Source organism: Mya arenaria, chromosome 1 (genome assembly GCF_026914265.1).
Source record: "Mya arenaria isolate MELC-2E11 chromosome 1, ASM2691426v1".
In the NCBI taxonomy this organism is placed as follows: Eukaryota; Metazoa; Mollusca; class Bivalvia; order Myida; family Myidae; genus Mya; species Mya arenaria.
Window position 1 is genome coordinate 2,833,679 of NC_069122.1, and position 19,634 is coordinate 2,853,312.

The 19,634-nt window shown below is 34.9% G+C and overlaps 2 protein-coding genes across 3 annotated transcripts in view; one reads left to right on the top strand and one right to left on the bottom strand.

Annotated features, from left to right (window-relative positions):
- Positions 1 to 10,216, top strand: part of LOC128227981 (coiled-coil domain-containing protein 93-like) — a 34,225-nt gene extending 24,009 nt beyond the window's left edge. For both annotated transcript variants that reach the window (XM_052939023.1, XM_052939107.1), the window contains 11 exons: positions 88 to 204; positions 1,100 to 1,162; positions 1,320 to 1,393; positions 1,899 to 2,055; positions 4,474 to 4,545; positions 4,799 to 4,907; positions 5,604 to 5,686; positions 6,626 to 6,663; positions 7,763 to 7,847; positions 9,566 to 9,679; positions 9,990 to 10,216. In XM_052939023.1, the coding sequence (XP_052794983.1) occupies positions 88 to 204; positions 1,100 to 1,162; positions 1,320 to 1,393; positions 1,899 to 2,055; positions 4,474 to 4,545; positions 4,799 to 4,907; positions 5,604 to 5,686; positions 6,626 to 6,663; positions 7,763 to 7,847; positions 9,566 to 9,679; positions 9,990 to 10,034 (957 nt within the window). In that variant the 3' untranslated portion in view covers positions 10,035 to 10,216. The remainder of the gene's footprint in view (positions 1 to 87; positions 205 to 1,099; positions 1,163 to 1,319; positions 1,394 to 1,898; positions 2,056 to 4,473; positions 4,546 to 4,798; positions 4,908 to 5,603; positions 5,687 to 6,625; positions 6,664 to 7,762; positions 7,848 to 9,565; positions 9,680 to 9,989) is intronic.
- Positions 10,217 to 11,909: 1,693 nt separating this feature from the next.
- LOC128238228 (uncharacterized) lies at positions 11,910 to 17,300 on the bottom strand. Its single transcript, XM_052953910.1, has 7 exons — positions 16,942 to 17,300; positions 14,997 to 15,087; positions 14,664 to 14,785; positions 14,061 to 14,145; positions 13,521 to 13,642; positions 12,992 to 13,118; positions 11,910 to 12,146 (listed from the first exon to the last, which is right to left on the bottom strand). The coding sequence occupies exons 1-7, from the start codon at positions 17,130 to 17,132 to the stop codon at positions 12,087 to 12,089; spliced, it is 798 nt and encodes a 265-aa protein (XP_052809870.1). The 5' UTR covers positions 17,133 to 17,300; the 3' UTR covers positions 11,910 to 12,086.
- Positions 17,301 to 19,634: the final 2,334 nt, after the last annotated feature.

Sequence of the window (19,634 nt, forward strand, 5' to 3'; positions counted from 1 at the left end):
GGTTTTGATACATTCTGACATTAACCCCTTACATAAATGTTATGAATTATTATTTTATCAACACTAATTGTGTTTGTTGTTTCTTAGCAAGCCGAGATAGAGCAGATCGAGCGAAGTGAACGTGTGGGTGGGGCACAGCAACATAAGCGGGTCACGGCCGCCCTTGAGAAACAGATACAGCAGGCTCAGGACAGGATGAAAGAGGTATGAATTAGTTACCTAAATCAAGACTTAGGACAGCAAAAAAGAAAGCAATAAAAGATAAAAACATCAAAGTTGCTGACAAAAATAATTGATATAACAAGTCATACTTATTTAATACAATATGTGTGTGGACATAGCATTGTGGGGTTGTTTTTAATAAAATATCTGGGGCATGATACTGTTTAAAAGCACAAGGCAATAACTCTGTAAGTTTTGGGTTAATAATAGAACATCGTAATGACTGAAAATTATAACAAAAATTAATATTTGAATGTGTAAGCTGATACCCAGATATTATTTGAAAAATCATATATATATAAATCTCTTACAGTACAAAGGTAGATTTGTGTGTGAAGAGGTGGATTCATAGGAAACATGGAAAAACAGCCATTTATCATGATATTAAAGTAATATAATTATTAGTCCCGTACAGGTTTCACCGGAGGGGACTTAAGGTTTACCCTCCCTCCGTCTGCCCGTCCATAAAAATCTCAGTCCTGCGATAACTCAAAAACTATCAAAGCTAGGTTAATGAAATTTAGTATGTTGAAAGAGGGCAATATGGAGATTATGCATGTTAGTTGGGTTTTTTTCGTCAAAGTAATGCAGCGTTATGGCCCTTGACTTAATAAAAATATAGCCAATTTGGTCCTGTGATAACTCAAAAAGTATCAAAGCTAGGTACATGAAACTCAGTTTGTGGATAGAGGGCAATATGTCAAAAGTAGACATGGGTGATCTGGTAGGCTTTACAGCTAAAACTGTGGCATTTTGATGGATAAAATTTACTGTAAATGCAATTAGTTCACTATCAAATGGGCTGGGGTGACTTAAACAACTTTGATTTATTGGTAGGATTTGTTAAAGTTTTCATGGAATTCTCTTGTTTATTTAGGTGCAGTCGAAGCATGATGAGCTACACAGAGTGTACAAAGAAACTCAGGAGAAACTTCGTGAGGTAAGCCACTGTATACTTATACATTAATTGACATAAGGCAATATTAAAATATAATATTATATTGTAAAACTGCTTATTTCGATATAAAACAGAAACTTTAAAAAACTCCTATTCTCCTGCAAATATTTTAGTAATTCTTTTCTGTTTCTGTATTCAGGCCCAGGCCCGCAGTGGACGGATTGATGAGGAAATGGAGAAACTTGCAGAGATGGAAACAGAGGAAAACCAGGGGTTTGTTTTGTTGTTGTTTTTTTAATCCAGACTATTTTTAATACTGTTGATTATCAATATAATTTCACATGTTTAAGGTGTTTGGATTTAATTTCTGTTTTTGCCGATTTGATTTTCAGTGATTCTGCCACAAAATGCTTTTTGACTGTTCTCTTATTACTGTGAACACAATCGTTTACTTCTCAAATATGCTTCTTAACAGGATCATTAAGACTCTCAAATCAATGATTACCATGTACCTACTTCAATGATGGATAGTTACTTACAAAGTTACAGCAGTAGTTTTTCTCTTGGAAATCCCTTAAGGAAAAAAAAAGAAGCCATTTTGCAGGATCCTGTAGTTTTTTAAATCAATATTTGTCATGTATGATGCAACAAATAGCACAGATTTATAGATACAGATCAGATGTACAATCTGAAACCACAAAATTAAAAATCCACTGATTTTTTTTTATCATATTCAGTGTAATTACATACTTTATCTAGAGCTGTGGCTATTTCACAGGATCTTGCAGACCCTGAAATCACTGGTGGCCATGAACGAGAACCTTAAGAAGCAGGAGCAGGAGTTTAAGGCCCACTGCAAGGAAGAAATGACGAGGTTGAAGGCAAACATTGAACAACTGAAGAAGGAGACCAATAGTGAGATGTCTGAAGATCAGGTAAGGCCCACTGCAAGGAAGAAATGTTGAGGCTTAAGGCAAACATTGAACAACTGAAGAAGGAGACCAATAGTGAGATGTCTGAAGATCAGGTAAGGCCCACTGTTGGAAGAAATGACGAGGCTCGCCAACATTGAACAACTAAAGGAAACCAAAGAAATGATGAGGCTGAAGACCAATATTGAACAACTGAAGAAGGAGACCAATAGTGAGATGTCGGAAGATCAGGTAAGGCCCACTGTAAGGAAGAAATGACACGGCTGAAGGCAAACATTGAACAACTGAAGAAGGAGACCAATAGTGAGATGTCTGAAGATCAGGTAAGGCCTTCTGTATGGAAGAAATGACGAGGCTGAAGGCAAACATTGAACAACTGAGGAAGGAGACCAATAGTGAAATATCTGAAAATCAGGTTAGGCCCTCTTTAAGGAACAACATTGAACTATTGAAGATAGAGACCAAAAATTAAATGTTGGAAGACCAGGCTAGTGTAGATTTTAGGAGTCTGTACATAATCTGTCTTAGAGTTTTTAAATGCAGTCAATAAGTTATGCTATAAAAGACACGCTTGAAGTAGGAAACATAAAGACTGTGAAGGAAAGGAACTGAAATGTCCGGGGATCAGGTGCATGTTCAGTCAGATATTGTTTGAGTCATAGTTTTAATGTACAGCTTACAGGACATAACAACAATAGGTATTCTGAAAAGTTAATTTGAATGGAGGCTTTCTAACATTCCAATATTTTATTCTTTTTTTTACTTCAACTTTTTCCTTCTACTTGAACATTAAGAGTTGGATAGAAGATTTGAGGAATTTTGTTTAATTAAGTAATGCCAAATATGAATAAGTTTTAATCAAAACAAAATAAATATTTTACGCATAAATAGTGTCAATGCTGATTTCCATGAGGGCAGAAGGGTGGTACTTATGCACGGGGTGCACCGCCCTTCCATTACTCTTAAGCTAAATCTCTAAGAACAGTCATCAAATTCAGACTTAGGAATTCTTATACAAGTGCTTTGAATCATTTTGATCCTGCTCAATTTGGTTACTCAGGAATTCTTACACAAGTGCTTTGAATCATTTTGGTCCTGCTCAATTTGGTTACTCAGGAATTCTTATACAAGTGCTTTGAATCATTTTGATCCTGCTCAATTTGGTTACTCAGGAATTCTTACACAAGTGCTTTGAATCATTTTGATCCTGCTCAATTTGGTTACTGAGGAATTCTTATACAAGTGCTTTGAATCATTTTGGTCCTGCTCAATTTGGTTACTCAGGAAATCTTATACAAGTGCTTTGAATCATTTTGGTCCTGCTCAATTTGGTTACTAAGGAATTCTTATACAAGTGCTTTGAATCATTTTGATCCTGCTCAATTTGGTTACTCAGGAATTCTTATACAAGTGCTTTGAATCATTTTGATCCTGCTCAATTTGGTTACTCAGAAATTCTTATATTGGTACAAGTGCTTTGAATCATTTTGGTCCTGCTCAATTTGGTTACTCAGGAATTCTTATACAAGTGCTTTGAATCATTTTGATCCTGCTCAATTTGGTTACTCAGGAATTCTTATACAAGTACTTTGAATCATTTTGATCCTGCTCAATTTGGTTACTCAGGAATTCTTACACAAGTGCTTTGAATCATTTTGATCCTGCTCAATTTGGTTACTGAGGAATTCTTATACAAGTGTTTGAATCATTTTGGTCCTGCTCAATTTGGTTACTCAGGAAATCTTATACAAGTGCTTTGAATCATTTTGGTCCTGCTCAATTTGGTTACTAAGGAATTCTTATACAAGTGCTTTGAATCATTTTGATCCTGCTCAATTTGGTTACTCAGGAATTCTTATACAAGTGCTTTGAATCATTTTGATCCTGCTCAATTTGGTTACTCAGGAATTCTTATACCGGTACAAGTGCTTTGAATCATTTTGGTCCTGCTCAATTTGGTTACTCAGGAATTCTTATACAAGTGCTTTGAATCATTTTGATCCTGCTCAATTTGGTTACTCAGAAATTCTTATACAAGTGCTTTGAATCATTTTGATCCTGCTCAATTTGGTTACTCAGGAATTCTTATACAAGTGCTTTGAATCATTTTGGTCCTGCTCAATTTGGTTACTCAGGAATTCTTATACAAGTGCTTTGAATCATTTTGATCCTGCTCAATTTGGTTACTCAGGAATTCTTATACAAGTGCTTTGAATCATTTTGGTCCTGCTCAATTTGGTTACTCAGGAATTCTTATACAAGTGCTTTGAATCATTTTGGTCCTGCTCAATTTGGTTACTCAGGAATTCTTATACAAGTGCTTTGAATCATTTTGATCCTGCTCAATTTGGTGACTCTGGAGATTGATTTATATACAAATTATTAATGGATTTAATTTTTGTTGTATTATATTTTTTTCAGGCAAGAGCTGGCCTCATTGAAAAACAGTACAATGCGGACAAAGAGAAACTTCATAAAATCAGATTGCTTTTGGTGAGTGATGATTCAATGTTTAATAGTTTAAATAATCCTTTTTGGCAGGAAAATTTTATTTTCTTGCATATGCAAATTCTACACAGGCTATATTTGACAGCTTGGCATTTTTAAACCCTTCATTGTATACTTATCTGATGTTAACTAATGTTTGAACAGATGCAGTGTGATTGTGTGCATTTTAAGATCATAGACAAGGTCTTAATATTTCCTGAAATAAATATTGATGCACGATTTTGAATGTATCTCCCAGGCTCGTAAGAACAGAGAGATCGGCGGTCTACAGAGGAAAATAGATGAAGTGCCATCACGGGCAGAACTGAGCCAGTACCAGCGACGATTTGTGGAGCTTTATAATCAAGGTGTGAACTAGGGTTTAAGTCATCTTTCACTAAGTATATTAATAATGCAATTATTGTAAATTCATCTGGTCTGCAATATGCATAAACGTATGCAAATGGATTATTATAATCAGGAAAATGGTTTATAAACAGTTAATACATACACAATGTTCCTGATTGTAAAATGCCACAGGATGTCAAGAGTGATTTTTTATCTTTCTTGAAAAAGTTGTCTTGAGAGCAAAATTGTCCATTGGTATTTACTATATGCCTCCATGGTCTTGTGCCAAGGGCATCCATCCTTGGAGCAGGTGGTCAAAGGTTCCAGCCCCACAGGGTTGATCTGATACGGTTGCTGACACAGCAGCTAGTTAAATAATGGATAAAATACCCTTCTTGCCAGATGCCTGGCCTAAAGGATAGAAATAAGGAATAAAGTTAACATGTTCATCAAGGTGTCTCACAAGTTGACTAGCCCTTAATTGAAAGGGGTGACACTATAATACTATAATACTTAACTAACTTGTGATGCATTTAATGCCGCAATCTGTGTCTGATGGAAAATAGATACCTTTTACATGAAATCATCATCTAAGTTACCAGTATTGGGTTTTACATTGGACACGGACGCAAAACCATGTAAAGTCATTGCATGCATGTGAGCAAATATAAACCAGCTTTATTTCTTACATATAAATCTGATGTGTATTATTCCAGTGGCCTCCACCCACAAGGAGACCAAGCAGTTCTATACCCTGTACAACACCCTGGATGATACCAAACTCTACCTGAGCAAAGAGGTGAGTTTGTATTGAGAATTGAGCCCCTAAAGCTACAATCATCAAGTCTGTTTACGTCTAAACCCTACATCGTATTACACACTAGATAATGTTGGCTAGTAGTGGGATTTAATGTTTTTGTCTTGTGGAGATGGTTTAGTGATATAGGTGTTTGCCACTCACCATGGAGGTTGTACGGTAGTTTGATCCTCAATAGGGAAACATTCTGCTGGCCCCTCAAAAAGGACATTGTACTGGTATCTTCCAAGGATATGGACTGGAGAGTGGTTCATTTCAGCTGGAAGCTGTCTTCACAATCAAACATAAATAAATTAGCATATATTAACCTTTTTTTATTTTAAGCTCGTCGCTTTTATCAGAAAAAAAAGTTTTTGTGCTAGTCTGAGTGTCAAGGTCGAACTTTTCCCTTGAAGTGGTCCATGCAAACTTTTTTTTATCATTTTTGGAGAAATAATATGACAGAATACACCAAATTTCACATATTCTGGATAAAAAAAGAAATAATACTTACACATATTTATACCAAATATTTATTTAGGGACTCATGTTACCAAAGACAATATGCACATGAAAAAAGCAACCCCCATTTAATGGGGCAGTCACACAGTGCCTATTATGGCCCCCGTTTTAGCTCAAACAGCGCTATGACACGAAAAGTGAAAAGTTCTGTATACTATCTTCAATGATCTGGAATTAGATATTCTTATCATTTATTTAATGGAGTTGAATAAATACTTTTGTAACAGAGTCATACATAATGGGAATGTGTTGTGTGGAGTTTGACCTTTTGCACACTTTATGGGTTATTATAAATTGAGATTTGCATATTCCCTCATATTCTAAATTTTGAAGAAAATTGCATTTTAGAATTATTAAACATATATAATATCTCTACAAATGCTACAACAAGTTTATATTGTGCCATTTTGTTTGTTACAGGTGACCTTACTCAACTCCATCTACGACAATTTTAGCCAGTAAGTATTCCTCCTTAACTTATGTCATAAGGGACGTCATCAGTGAAGTTTAGTATTTAGGTAGAATTAGTGATATTTTCCTTTTTATGAGGTTTCTTGCGTCATAAGCAGGCAATCAAAGTAATTTTAAATTTTTTCCAAAAAGTTTTAACAGTTTAATTTTAAGCATTATTATGGGTTTGGTTTTTTAATCCTATTTCTTAGTTAAAGCTGCACTCTCACAGATTGACTATTTTGACAACTGCTTTAACTTTTCATCTTGGAATGAGCCAATGTTTGTGTAAATGCCTAGAAACAAGTGGTGTTAGACTGCTGACAAAAGATTGGATCAGAGTTTTTCATTTTTAACTTTTAAAAAATTATGTTTTATGGCTGCAAGAGTTACTAACGTTTAAAGAAAAATGAGTTTTTCAGCAGTATTCCAAACAATTGAGATCTGTTTTATTATGAATTATCTTACATGACTGATTTGAAAGCACTGATGCCAAAATCAGCTAATTCTGAGACAAAAATTAAATGAAAAGTCAAAGCTATCTATCTGTAAGAGTGCAGCTTTAAAATAAGGTTTTTTTGTTAACATGAATACTTCAACAGGACTCATTTTCACAGATGAATTCATTTAACTTTTCAGTAGCATTAGCTGAATATATGATAGCACATGACCCATGTCCTACTAAGATTCATGACATTATGAACTCTGTATCAGAAACATTGATGAATACTTACATTCTACTCTCATATCTTGCTACCCTAAACAAAACATGTCCTCTGTTTTGTTCTGTCTTCAAGTCATTACTATATGCAAACATATTTGGTATTAGGATGATGATAAAACATGCATGAATTATTGTGATAGAATAAAACAATATATATTACAGCAACTGTCTTGTGCAACCTTATCAAACACAACGTTCAATAAATAACATGGGGTATGTTAGGTAAATAGCATTGTAATTTATCTGTATGGTAGTTATAGAATGGTTGCACTAATTCTGCTTTTTTACCATTCTGATATGGGCTTTAATTTGTAGAGAAAAAAACATAGTAACCACTGTCAATCATGGTCCAAACAGTGATATACAATGTTAAAAATTTTCAGGGCTATGTCATCAGCAGCCAATAAGGAGCAGTTTTTGAAACAGTTTGAACAGATTGTGGACGGAGTAAAAACCAACAAGTCAAAGGTAAATCTGGGTATTATATGCCATCTGGTAGTTAATAGAAATTTGTCTGTGAGATATGATTCATATGTAATTGGGCGATTGTATTCGCCAAGAATCTGTTGAAATATTAACTCACAATCTGTCCGGTGAGCAAATTGGCTGTGACCTAAATCAAAATAACCTGCAATAAATGGTATCTCATTAGAAGTTTGTTAATTAGAACTTTAAGATAACTTAATGTTGAATGTAAGAATGAAATATTTGAGTGAAAACCATATCAGCTGTCTCGTCAATTAAGTTTGAAATAATCACTTTAAAATGTTTTCATTTTACAATGGTATAATATTCACTTTTTTGCAAACATTGCAGACTTAAATTCTAGTAAAAATTAATTTGTCAATATTTGCTTATGATTAAACAATGGTGAAGCACATCTAAAAAATAACCAGAACAAAAACTTGCCAAAAAGTTCCTTGTCAATAAACACTCAATGGTCAAAATTAGTATATGACCATGCAAAAATAATTTGATTGCAAACAGTATTAAAGTACCTTGCCAATAAACACTCAATAGTCAGTTAAAGTATAAGATCTTGCCAATAAACACTCAAAAGTCTGTTAAAGTATAAGACCTTGCCAATAAACACTCAAATGTCTGTTAAAGTTTAAGACCTTGCCTATAAACACTCAATAGTCAGTTAAAGTATAAGACCTTGCCAATAAACACTCAATATCAGTTTAAGTATAAGATCTTGCCAATAAACACTCAATAGTCAGTTAAAGTATAAGACCTTGCCAATAAACACTCAATAGTCAGTTAAAGTATAAGACCTTGCCAATAAACACTCAATAGTCAGTTAAAGTATAAGACCTTGCCAATAAACACTCAATAGTTTATTAAAGTATAAGACCTTGCCAATAAACACTCAATAGACAGTTAAAGTATAAGATCTTGCCAATAAACACTCAATAGTCTGTTAAAGTATAAGACCTTGCCAATAAACACTCAATAGTTTGTTAAAGTATAAGACCTTGCCAATAAACACTCAAAAGTCTGTTAAAGTTTCAGACCTTGCCTATAAACACTCAAAAGTCTGTTAAAGTTTAAGACCTTGCCTATAAACACTCAATAGTCAGTTAAAGTATAAGACCTTGCCAATAAACACTCAATAGTCAGTTAAAGTATAAGACCTTGCCAATAAACACTCAATAGTCAAGTAAAGTATAAGACCTTGCCAATAAACACACAATAGTCAAGTAAAGTGTAAGACCTTGCCAATAAACACTCAATAGTCAATAGTGTATGACCTTGCCAGTAAATACTCAAGAGTCATAAGTAGCATAGAACCTTGCCAATAAACACTTACCAATAGATATTCAATGGTCAAAAGATTTTTAGGACCTTGTCAAAAAATTCTCAATAGTCAAAATTGGACCTTGCCAGTCGACACTCAATAGTCGTTGCGGACCTTGACAGTAATCACTCATTAGTCAAAAGAAGTTATATGACTTTACCATTAAGCACTCATTTGTCAACAGTAATATAAGAGTGAGAGTGGCTCAGTGGTATAGGTGTCTGCCTCTCACCAAAGAAGTCTAAGCTTTCCTCTTTCGTTACAAACCAGCTGGAAGAAATAAGAATAAACTAACACTAGCATAAGCTATTAGCTCTATTAGCTCAAAGCAACCAATTCATTTGCCTCTCAATAAAAATGTCTTATTTCTAAATTTGATCTTTAGGTTGAGCGTAAGAAGCAGGAGGAGAAGATGAGGCGAGACCAACTTAATGACACCTACCTGGACCTTATAGAGAAACAGCGCCTATACTTCAAAACAGTGAAAGATTTCCAAGAGGTGAGAACTTGTTCATTTTACTGTTGAAATACATGTTCATATATTTGATTTGGATTTTTGAGACAAAATAGCCAGTTAAAATGAAGTCTTGTTGTTTCAACTTTGTTTATAAGTTACGACAATCTATCCCTAGAAGTTGACCATCTCGTTCCTTTATCTGGTCAGCTTATAGACCAGTTTTGGTGATGGTCCTTTATCGCAATATTTGTTTTTGTTTTGAGATATTTGCAGCATTTAACCACATATTACTGGATAATTTTGACCTGAAGTGAGAAGAATCAATATTATGAGGTGCTTTATTTCGTTGCAGGAATGCCGGAAGAATGAAATATTGTTATCAAAGATGAAGAGATAGAAACAAGCGCTCTAAGTGGACAGAAGCAATAATTTGACATTCTGTATTTAAATAGTATAACGTTCCTTTGTGTGTATAGACTTTGTCTGTTTCTTTTTGTTTGTGTATTGCTGCTTGTTTTGTTTACTTCATGCCACATGCTTTAATAGAGCCTTGATATTAAAATAAAATTTGTAACATGACTAACTACTAATGCATTTAATACATGTACATGAATCATACTGTTACACTATAGCTTGGAACCAGCTTAAATGCAGAACGTGTTGTGTTCTTGTTATTTGAACTAATTTATGCCCGGAATGGCAGCATATTATAGGAATCAGACCGTCACAACGTCCGCCTGTCGGTCCATTTGTCAGTCCTCATTGTTTCCGAACTTGTGAACACCTAGTCCCAGTGACCTCAAATTTGGTAGGCAGGCAATAAAACCTTTTTTGGATTATGGGGTCAGTGGATCAAAGATTAATGTCTTGGCCTTGAGCTGAAAATCCGTTTCCGATCAATGACTGAAAAACGCTCGGCCTGGAGGATCTCAAACTTGGTAAGTAGGTTGGTTATGACCAGTAGATGTACCCGAGCAAATTTGAGGTCCGAGGGTCAAGTAAATGAATATAAATGGTGAACACTCTAGGAACGTCATACTTGTCAGGCAATTTGAACACTACCAGCGGATGACCACGTCAGATAATGAATACCAGGAATTAAATATTGTCATCATGATAAAGTCAAGTATCCACAGCATTCACTTCCAATGTATTTATTGGTCTTTTGTTTCTTCACTCTCTTTAACATATTTAAATACCACTTTTTCTTTTCTCAGTTTCATAAAAAAAATCCTTGTAACAACCACTCCTCCCAGCAGTGACTTACCTTCGTGTTCAATTCTTGCTTTTTTAAATGGTAGCGAGTAAAAATTCAAAACTGCATGGCAAGGTCATCGTGAAAATATGTTGTATTCTCAAAGGTTCCAAATACCAAATAGGCCCACATAATACTTGCTGTCTGCCCCGCGAGGCCTTGCGAGGGCATTTGTCGATTTGACACTAATACTTTGACAACTCTTCTCGTCATTAAAAAATGGTCACTAATATATAATGTACTACTGTTTACCCAATATTGCCATATACCAGCCCTTTGGTCAGTTATGGTAAAGAGTCTCGCACATTTTCCAACTCTTGTTTGGTGTTTCTCTTATAGCATAGCGCATGCACTATTAGGGGGAGCTAACTCACAAACGTTAGTTATCGCAAAAAACTGTTAACCTTATACCTGTATAGTCGACAAGTTCATGTATCGCCTGGTACCTTATGTTATTTCGATCGTGATGAAAGTATTGTTTTTGTTCCTATTTTTTCACAGTTCACATTCTAAGATGATCAGTACTTACCAAACATCGCTCCAAAGGATAAAGGCAATATTATTGATGGAAACTACCTGGACACACCCAGTAGCCATACATTTCACGATAACGCTGTGTAGAGACACATGGTGCAAGGCTTATCAGACATTCAACGAGACACACACGACGTCACTATACAACACAGATAGATACCATATACATTCATATATCTGAGAAAGTGTATATATACACACCCAGTATCCATGTATTTAACAATAACACTGTATACAGGCACCCTGTTCAAGACCTAACAGGCATTTAACAAGAGACACACGGCGTCACTATGCAACACAGATAGATGTCTTATACATTCATATATCTTAGAAAATGAATGCTTTTGTTGCCGCTTGGGAATTGTCCGCGAAACAGTTGACTGAGGGGATAAATCGGTTTAATAAAAATATGCACACACCACGGGGGAAAAGGTTGGCAATGTAATATTCACTACATAGGTCTGGTTGAACCATAGTTGTGATTAACATATTTATTTAAGCTATAATAAACAACAAAAATACTTTAAGTAATATATAAACAACAACGTTTTATCATCAGTTGATTAAGTTTCAATGCAAATCCGTTAATAACAGCGAGTCTATTTTCACTTCAAATCAATTATAATTTAGATAAATGCCATTGCTTTTACATTGTTGCCTTTAAACAGCGTCGTACAATGGTCTTCCTCTAATTTTGTTGACAATAAACAGAACACCATCCTGCAACAAAAAATAAACAATTCAAAAATGTAACACTATCTGTGACAAATGTGAATTTGATTCTCCACTTAACTTCAAACAAATATAACAACTTTTAAAATGAACGTTAATACAAATCTTTTTCAGCATAGTTTGCTATCTTTTGTAAATTGAAGATTTTTTAACATTATCAGCTTACTATCCATTAGTATTTTCTCAGGAATATCATACAAAAGATATTATCTGGAATGTTGTCTCGTGTTTCGGTGTTTTACACCTAGCACGTTAAAGAACCAGAATGTCTTCTTTCGCACCCGGATCTCTTCTTTCCCGTTTTGTTTCTTCAAGTCTTGGATTTGACTGGGAACTACCACAGGTACTTCTATCTCATGTCACATATGGCATTTAAACATAATTTTAAGGCGTGAAGGCGTCGCGGCGGGGTCAAGCCCATAGGAGCGACAGACCACGATAATCTCAACTGAAAAGGCCTGCATGCTGTATGCAATATTTGCCCCTACTCTTCTATTATTGGACACAACAACATCCAAAACTTAAAGATGAATGATAGAGAAGAAACGGATGCTCTATTTAAACATAGTTTGACTCTTTATTGCAAAAAGCCATTGGGCGGCACCAGATTGCACATCCCATATGCATTTTTTCACAACAGCTCTGTGCCTCTTGATCGCAGCCACAAACAAAACAAGATAACCAAGCCAAAAGTATTTATGGAGGGGAGTTATATAAACCACACTGTAATTTACTGATAATAAACTGCATGTGTTTTCCCTTTAATTTATTAAAATCTTTTCGATAAGTCATCATTCAGAAAAGTTGCATACTGGAGGACATGTAATCGTTACCTTCGCAAGTCCGGGCAAAGAAGTCCAGAATGTTTTGTTCGGTATGAGATCAGTCCCTCTGGCGTTGTTTTTTAGTCGTCCGTAAGTTACTCCCATTATAACGTACACCAGTGCAATACTCGCAAATCTGAAAAACATATAAACAATTGACATGGCCCTTAATCGGATAAAGACCGCCCTGGATCAACTTTGTTGAACGATCCAAGTCGGTATTATATTCCCCCTGTATTCGTTTCTAAAGCTATGTTCTATGCAAGAGTATGGACCATGGTAGTTTAGGTTAAAGTGTACTGGAACCCCAGGCATTGGTACGTGGTAAGCAGAAACAATAAAAAAATTAGCATCATTCGGAATCCAGACTTGCAAATGCATTAATACCGTATGACGTGCATTAATACCGTATGTTACACATGACCCTGTTTGAAAACGTATTAGATCAGCGCGGAAAAGTAGGTCTACATCCTCATATAATCAATTCTATACAAACAAATCCAAACGGAACAAAATAAGGAAAGGAAGTTATACTTACGCGATTATGACAATCAGTCCTGGTCCAATACTACCCGCTGAACCAGACGATGAGTTGCAGTTTGTTGGACCGGAAGCAGTGCACATATTTGGGCATGCGCATACAGTGGTCAGCGTAAAACGCTAAAACATTAATACCAGAAGCGAAGTTAAAACTTGAAAAAGGAAACGGAATAGTTTGATATTGACTTAATGGTTGAATGTGTGCTGAATAAAACAGAAATGCTATAACAAGAATGCTTGTGAAACATTCAACGAACATACATCGTCATACTACATCATTACTATTTAGAAGATATCTGCTCCGAATGTAAAACAAAACTGCATACCGTCCATCGAAAATGAGTATTTTTTATGAACGTTATATGTTTTGACAAACTTGCTTAGATCAATATTCAATTTTTTACTAAAACTTTATTATTATGAAAGAGATTATGATAATAATTGTTTCATACCGATCGTCATGTAACAACATAATAATGCTACGAATTAAATTATAACGCAAGTATGCCGCAAAACTATTGTTACAAGACTAACTAACATAGTCGCCCACGCTTCGCTGTCCCTGCGGGACGAACTGCGGAACACAAACGTTAGGGTCACACTTCATTGTCACCTCCGATATACTGTAATTGTAAAGTTTAAAACAACAAATTTTCCAAATACAGACTGTATTTCAATATGTACTCAAATGGGCTATAGTAGCCAAAAGTTTAAATATAAACCCCGTTTTATGGCACAGGGTAAACGCCAAAGACATGGAACACAAAAACAAAACAATCACAAACAAGAAACATGGAACAACAGCACAAAACTCCACAAACAACACAGTGCATATATACTATATACAAAACTAGGTATGTTTATCAAGGATTGTTAGGTACCGCCTTGGAACGGTTAGTAAAATGTACATTTACTGGGGGTTTAAACCAGTTTACGTGCACAAACCTCACTCTAACCCCAACACTCCTGAATAGTAAAAACGTAAACTTTATCAAAGTATGCATTAGCTTGAGGAAACTAAATCATAAAACAAATAATAATAAACTAATAGGTAAACCTCAGGTAAATCTTATCAAAGTATGCATTAACTTGAGAACACTTAATAATAATAAACTAGTAAACCCCAATGATGAAGACTGACCTGAGGACACTTGATTTCGACGTGTATGCTATGACCACACTGTCCGAGGAATCGTCATATCCGTACATTGCCTTCCCATTGTCACCTATCTGCTGTTGTTGTCCCTCTGTAGTCATACAAACCTTAAAGGTATATAAATCTATGTACGGACAATCATCTAATAAAACAAGTATGTAATGGCTAAATGTTTCCAGTATGCACTCAACATTGTTGTGGTAGGACTAAGGTCACCCGAACACTTACTTATTCAGTGAATGCATTGTAACATTATTTTGGAGGAAAAACGAACAAAGTTTTATACTTTTCAATTTCACTTGATCGTTTATCACTTACGGCTGCATTCTGGCAGCGCCCCTCTTCAAAACCACCACAGGGACTGTAGGAAAACAGGTCTGTGGCTCCTTCCTGTTGAATGTCTTTGAATCTGAAACAAATTGCAGACCGTGTTTCGAACATGTCTCTTTAACCAACAACGAGTGGCATTTTGTGAGATCTTACTAAACGAGCCACACCGTATAGTGAGGAATCTTTGAGTCAATTTTACCTGGCATTGAAATACAAAAAGACCTTGATTTTAGCTGGCTTTCCAATACTGTACGCCAGAGGCGCACCAATACTCCAGTAATTCGTTTGCATCAATTTTGGTTAATCCGAAATGTCGTGTGCTTGTAAATATCCAAATCAGGAGAAAAAATTGAAGGCTAAGGATGTCTGGTAACTGTTTGTCATAATTGTGGTAAATGTTTGCGTTTAGAGTCTTAAGAATGCTTAAAATAGTTCCTTCAATGAGCTATTCTTTAAAATATGATGCGTTACCCCTCCCACTCCCATTCAAAATAACATCTAGAAAAAAACTAAAAAAATACCTTTAAATATCGAAACCTCGCTTAAGTGTATTGGCACACATTTCAAACCGCTTCAAGTTAGCTATTGTACGCCATTTTAATAATAGATATGTGTAGCTATGTAAATTATGTGAGTTGTCTTGTTTGCATTCTCGGTTCTTGTAAGATACTAGTATCATAAATAAAATCAGACTTAAGAGGTAGGGTACTAGCTGGGTTTTTTTTAATATATCATTTCAAGTAGGTTTTAGAGATTTATCAGTAATATGGGATATCGCTATTTAGCAAATTGATATCTTTGCCACTATTTTGAAATTTCAGCCCGCTCTGACGTGCAAACTAAACACCAGCGCAAACAGAGCTGGATCTAAATGTCAACAAGGCCATTTCGGAAATGACGTTTTATTTGCGCGCTTATTGCAAAAACTACAGTCAATTATTTTAAACATATTTATTTTACAACGATTGTGAAACAAGTTATTACCACATTATATTAATCACTCTCGTTGGCACGATTTTACGCGAGAGTGTGGTCTTGTGTTGTGGGGGAAACCGGAGAACCCGGAGGAAACCCACTTGTCCGGCTTGGTGACCACAGTTAATTCATTCGGAACTCCTCGGCCATTTTTTCAAAAACAACCTCGGATGTATATGGACGGTTTACATACTTAAAAAGTGGTACGTTTAAGTCCGCTGCAAATAGATCGCGTAGTAATCTTATTTAGTAGTTAAAATTTATGACTTAACTCTTGGGAATCGTAATTATGTTTGCAATAATACACTTCACTGGCAATCAATTTAAACTGAGAGCAATGAATACTACTCTTAAACACTACATTTAATTAATGCTTTTATTAAAAAAAATACGGACTACTTCAACAGATGTACCGGCATACATCCGAGGTTGTTTTTGAAAAAATGGCCGAGGAGTTCCGAATGCAGTTAATTGTTATTATATATCCTTAAGATATATGATAAAAAGAAAGAATGAAAGTAAAAGATTGTTTCAAAGACACTCGTAATATAATATACGACCTTACACTTAAATAAAACAATGTCCTCTAAATATTCTTCTTTGCTATAGCAATTGGTAAAATTGCTTCGGTGATATGTTATGTCATAAAGACGCATGATAAATGATTAAAACGATTAAAATATTTTACAATAGCTTGATAACGATATTTTAATATATCAAATGTAAACGATATACAATATACAGTGCATTGTATTTAACACAGTCACACATATTATGACAGAATGGTTTTGATTACCTTAAGTGTAACAACCCCTAATGGTCCACTGTACATATACTGCACAATTGGTTTATTTTACCCATTATTTTACGCTTATTTAAACAACAACTTTCTTTTACCTCTAATATATTAATAATGGGTTTGTATCCCTTTAATAATAAAACAAGTGTGTTTGCTCACCTTGGCTGGGAGTTCTTTCCCCCTAGACTGGTGAAGTCTAATGTTCCGCTTCCATCTGAGAAATCACAGGAGCAGGTTGCGTCGCCCTTCGGGTAACATTCCTTTTGTCCTTCTGCTATGTTTAATAGCTGCACGGGAAGAATACATCCAAACAGAACAAGTATATGAATGTTTTGAACGGTGGTTTTCATTTTTACACAGATTGATTGATTACCATTTATTTCTTAATTAGTGTCTTTGTCATCTTTCAGAGCTAATGAAATCCAGTCTTGATCGGGTGAACACAGATACATTTATATAATATTTTTTATAGTGTATCGCCCTGTGAAATTGTTAACACATTTGTTATTTAGATATCGTGGTCCTAATATTTAACTTTTAAACTTGAAATTATGTCATCTTACCTCGTTTATCACCTCTATGTACAGTATTAATCTATAGCATACGATAAGTTATCATGAACAATGCAAATCAACTGATTAAATATTAAACACACATATAAAACTTAATAATTCTTATGAAACGCATGAACTTTTATTTCTTTGAGTACAAACAAAAATATATGAGAATAAATTCATGACTTTAAATAAGGTTATTGTATTGCCTTTAAATAGCATTTTTAGTCACCTTTTTTGTTCTCGTAAATAAATTTAATCCCACGCATGAATAACCCAGTTTATAATATATGAATTCCGGGTTACATCTAAATCATAGTTACTTTAATGATATCATAATATCAAAAATAGGTAAACCCTATTTGCATTTTGTAATAAGCGGGAATAACAAACAACGCTACCAAAATATATTTATATCCGAAACCAGTTTGCCCTATAAGTGGAATCCGCCGTTCGAAGCCTCGCATCCGGAAAGCCAACAAAAATGACCCGGAATCCGGCGTACCGTAGGGGGAGTTGGTGGCACTCACATATAAAGGCATAAATTATGGCGCCACAAGTGTGCCGACTGGAAAAGCCCAAATATTGATGATGTATCTGGGATGTTATTCAATACTGCCCTAAATTTATATCTTAGAAAAATGTAGTTTCCCTTATGGACCACACCTCTGATAGCCCAAGGACAAACCAGCTGCGGTAAATGTCACAACACTATAAGTGTAAACCGTTGCAACAGTTACCGCCACCGTCCAATGTCCTCAAACCAAAATCAAAACAAAAAAGTATATATATTTGGTATTAGCCTAGTGGGTGCCAACAGACCGGCTATTTATTTATTAACAATAACATACGTGTATATTCTATCAAGTTCATGAGCATTGCAAACACATAAAATGAACTAACTATATTCATTATGCATGAATAACAGTTTATCTTAAGCAAACATGACACAACATGTTTAATAAACTTGATATATACGTGTTATACAAACATGAATACCAGTATGTTGAACATATATGAAAAATAACTTTGTACAACAAAAAGAAGAGAATGTAGTATGCCAAATTACATATATTAAAATGCAAATCATATTCTCAAATCTTTCACTCGTCATTAACAACTACAGGACTACTAATGACTAATATCTACTAAACTTATAACGGTAACAACATTTTCTTTACTTCAAGATACATCTTCATTATAAGATTTTACATTTAACTTAAAATTTAAGAAATAAAAAATTAACGTCTGTATACTGCTGTACCCAAAGGCTGAATGGAGATAACACGCTACAAATACACGAAATCCTCGTGCTTTTCCTGTACAAAACAAGCGACACCTATCAGAGGCATACAAACAAGGGAAATAAACTTTTGTCTAATTCATAAACTTAAATGACATTTATTACATTTCCCTTATGGACCACACCTCTGATAGCCCAAGGACAATCCAGCTGCGGTAAATGTCACAACACTATAAGCGTAAACCATTGCAACATTTACCGCCACTTTCCAATGTCCTCAAACAAAAACCAAAACAAAAAAGGAAATATATTTTTTGGTATTAGCCTAGTGGGTGCCAACAGACCGACTGAACATAAAAGAACGGGCAAATGTAGATGAATGAATCAAACTATATGTAATACTAAAAATCTTCGCCCTTATAGTCATACTGACTTAGACACTCTTAGTCTTTCTTCTATCGAGTCTTTAATGTAGCCATCTTTGGCATTCTCAGACCGCTATCTGCCGTGGCGCTTAAACAATCTACATGTATCAGGTATACCACGATAAGCAGCAGATGTAGCACCTGCACCCCTTAGAGAATGTAAACACTATTGACTTGTATCCGTAACATGAGGTCTTAATGCATCTAAAAATAAACTTCTAAGGTTACTGTATGCCAAATGTTTACTATCATTTCTAACTTTGTAACCCGATTTAGTTGCTGTTAAGTGACAAAATATAAACGTATCGGAATCACAATGAATGTTCGCCCATGAAAAATATCTTTCTAGATTCATAACTGGGCACAAAATAGTTCCAGTTCTAGCAATAAGGATCCACACACCATCGTGATATTTGTCGGTTTTACTAGACTCTATGAACAAACTCATGTAAACAGGATTAAACACAACATCGTGTCTACGTAACTGTAACAGTTCTGCGCTACGTAAAAAGCCAGCATACGCTAATAGAAATTCACAAATTGTCCTCTGATTTTTAACATTGCCCTCCACACATAATGTTTCATAAATCTTAGGTAACAAATCAATAGTAACCGGCTCTTTTTTAATAA